This window comes from Lipotes vexillifer, unplaced genomic scaffold, assembly GCF_000442215.2.
Source record: "Lipotes vexillifer unplaced genomic scaffold, Lipotes_vexillifer_v1.1 scaffold573, whole genome shotgun sequence".
In the NCBI taxonomy this organism is placed as follows: domain Eukaryota; kingdom Metazoa; phylum Chordata; class Mammalia; order Artiodactyla; family Lipotidae; genus Lipotes; species Lipotes vexillifer.
The window spans coordinates 1,607,679-1,609,204 of NW_006796432.1; the positions used below are offsets into that span (position 1 = coordinate 1,607,679).

Here is a 1,526-nt window from a genome sequence, read left to right on the forward strand (position 1 = left end):
CCCCGCGCAACTGGCCCCTACTCTCCCCTCCCGCGTCCCAGGCCGAGGAGCCTCCCCAAGTGAGCGGGGTTATTTCGGAATCACCATGAGGCAATTCTCATGAGGCAATGGGTCAGGAATGCGGCGCCGAGCCGGGCCGCTGGCGTCCGCGGTTCCCCGGGCGGTTCTACCTGCCCCGTCCAGACGGGCATCCCCAGGGCTGTGGGAGCCGGAACTCGGGGAGGCAGGAAATGAATGGGGACCCGAGGGGTGGGGGCGCGGTGGGGCCGGACCCCCGGGCCCGGGAGGGCTAGGGGGTAGGGACGGAGCCTGCCCCCGCGACCCTGGGCGGGAGTCCGAAGCCCAGCCGGGCCGCCCCCTCCCGGGCGGGGCTGAACGAAAGCTGCGGGGGCCGGGCCGAGGCCCGCGCCGGGCCCTCGGGGCTCCTCACCTCCGCGATGTCATGTTCCTCCCGCCCTCCGGCTCCGCGACGGACCCGCTCCTAGCTCAGGCTCCGCTGGGCCCGGTCACATCGGGCTGGCCCAAGGGAGGCCCGCTCCGGACCGGACGGGGGACAGAGCCAGCCGGCCGCGCGCAGACCCCCCTCCAGGCCTGGGGATCCCAGAGACTGTGCAGCCGCCCCCCAAGCCCGGTTCGCTCCTCCTCCTCCCCCGCCCTTCGCTGCCGGCGCCGCTGTGACGTCACCCCACGCGACGCCCGCCGCTACTTCCTGCTTCCATGCCGCGGTGGACTGAGTGGCGGCTGGTGATGGCAGTTCGGTGGCTCGCTGGAGCCTTCTCCGCGCTGTTTCCAAAGCACCCTCTCATCCTCTTTTAGATCTTGGCGTCAGGCGGTGCATTGCGCGCTCAAGTTGCACGCACTCGCGTGAATTGATCGCATCCGCTCCCACCGTGTCAATTTCCATCCCTGCGCGAAGTCGAATTTCATTCATTTCATTCCACAAATAGTCGCTCCACTTGCTAGCTGTGAAACCTTAGGAAAGTTGTTTGGTTTCTCTGAGCCTCATTTTCCTCCATTCCTTCATTTTTGTAAAATGAAAATAGTAATTGTATTTTCTTCGTAGGATTATGGGGAGGATTAAATACGTAAAATGTTTAGAACTAGGCCTGGCCTATTTAATAAGTGCTTTGTGATTATTAGCTGTATTAAATATCATTAGAAGGACACATCTGAGTGTTTTCTATCTGCTAGGCACTGATTTTTGACTATGGGGATACAACAGTGAACTGAAAAGACAAAAATCCTGGTGTTCTCATGGGAGGAGCTACAGTAATCAAGATAAATAAAACACACAAGATAATACTCCGGTCCTCATTTCCCTTCTTTTTTCCATAGCCCTTTATATTATTTTAAATAGGTTAGTTATGGAAGGCTTCACTAAGGATGACATTTGAGTAAAGGAGCAGTCAGTGGGAATAATTTAGGGGAAGAACATTTAAAGGTCAGAGAGAGGCCAGTGCAAAGGCCCTGAGGCAGGAGGCTGCCTCCTGTATTTGAAGAAAAATGAAGAAGTCTCTGGCTGGAGC

At 57.9% G+C, this 1,526-nt stretch overlaps 1 protein-coding gene across 1 annotated transcript in view; it reads right to left on the reverse strand.

Annotated features, from left to right (window-relative positions):
* PTPN11 (protein tyrosine phosphatase non-receptor type 11) overlaps nt 1-602 on the reverse strand; it is a 76,958-nt gene extending 76,356 nt beyond the window's left edge. Inside the window, exon 1 of the mRNA XM_007468583.1 lies at nt 431-602. Coding sequence (XP_007468645.1) covers nt 431-444 — 14 coding nt within the window. The 5' untranslated portion in view covers nt 445-602. The remainder of the gene's footprint in view (nt 1-430) is intronic.
* Between the last annotated feature and the right edge of the window lie 924 nt (nt 603-1,526).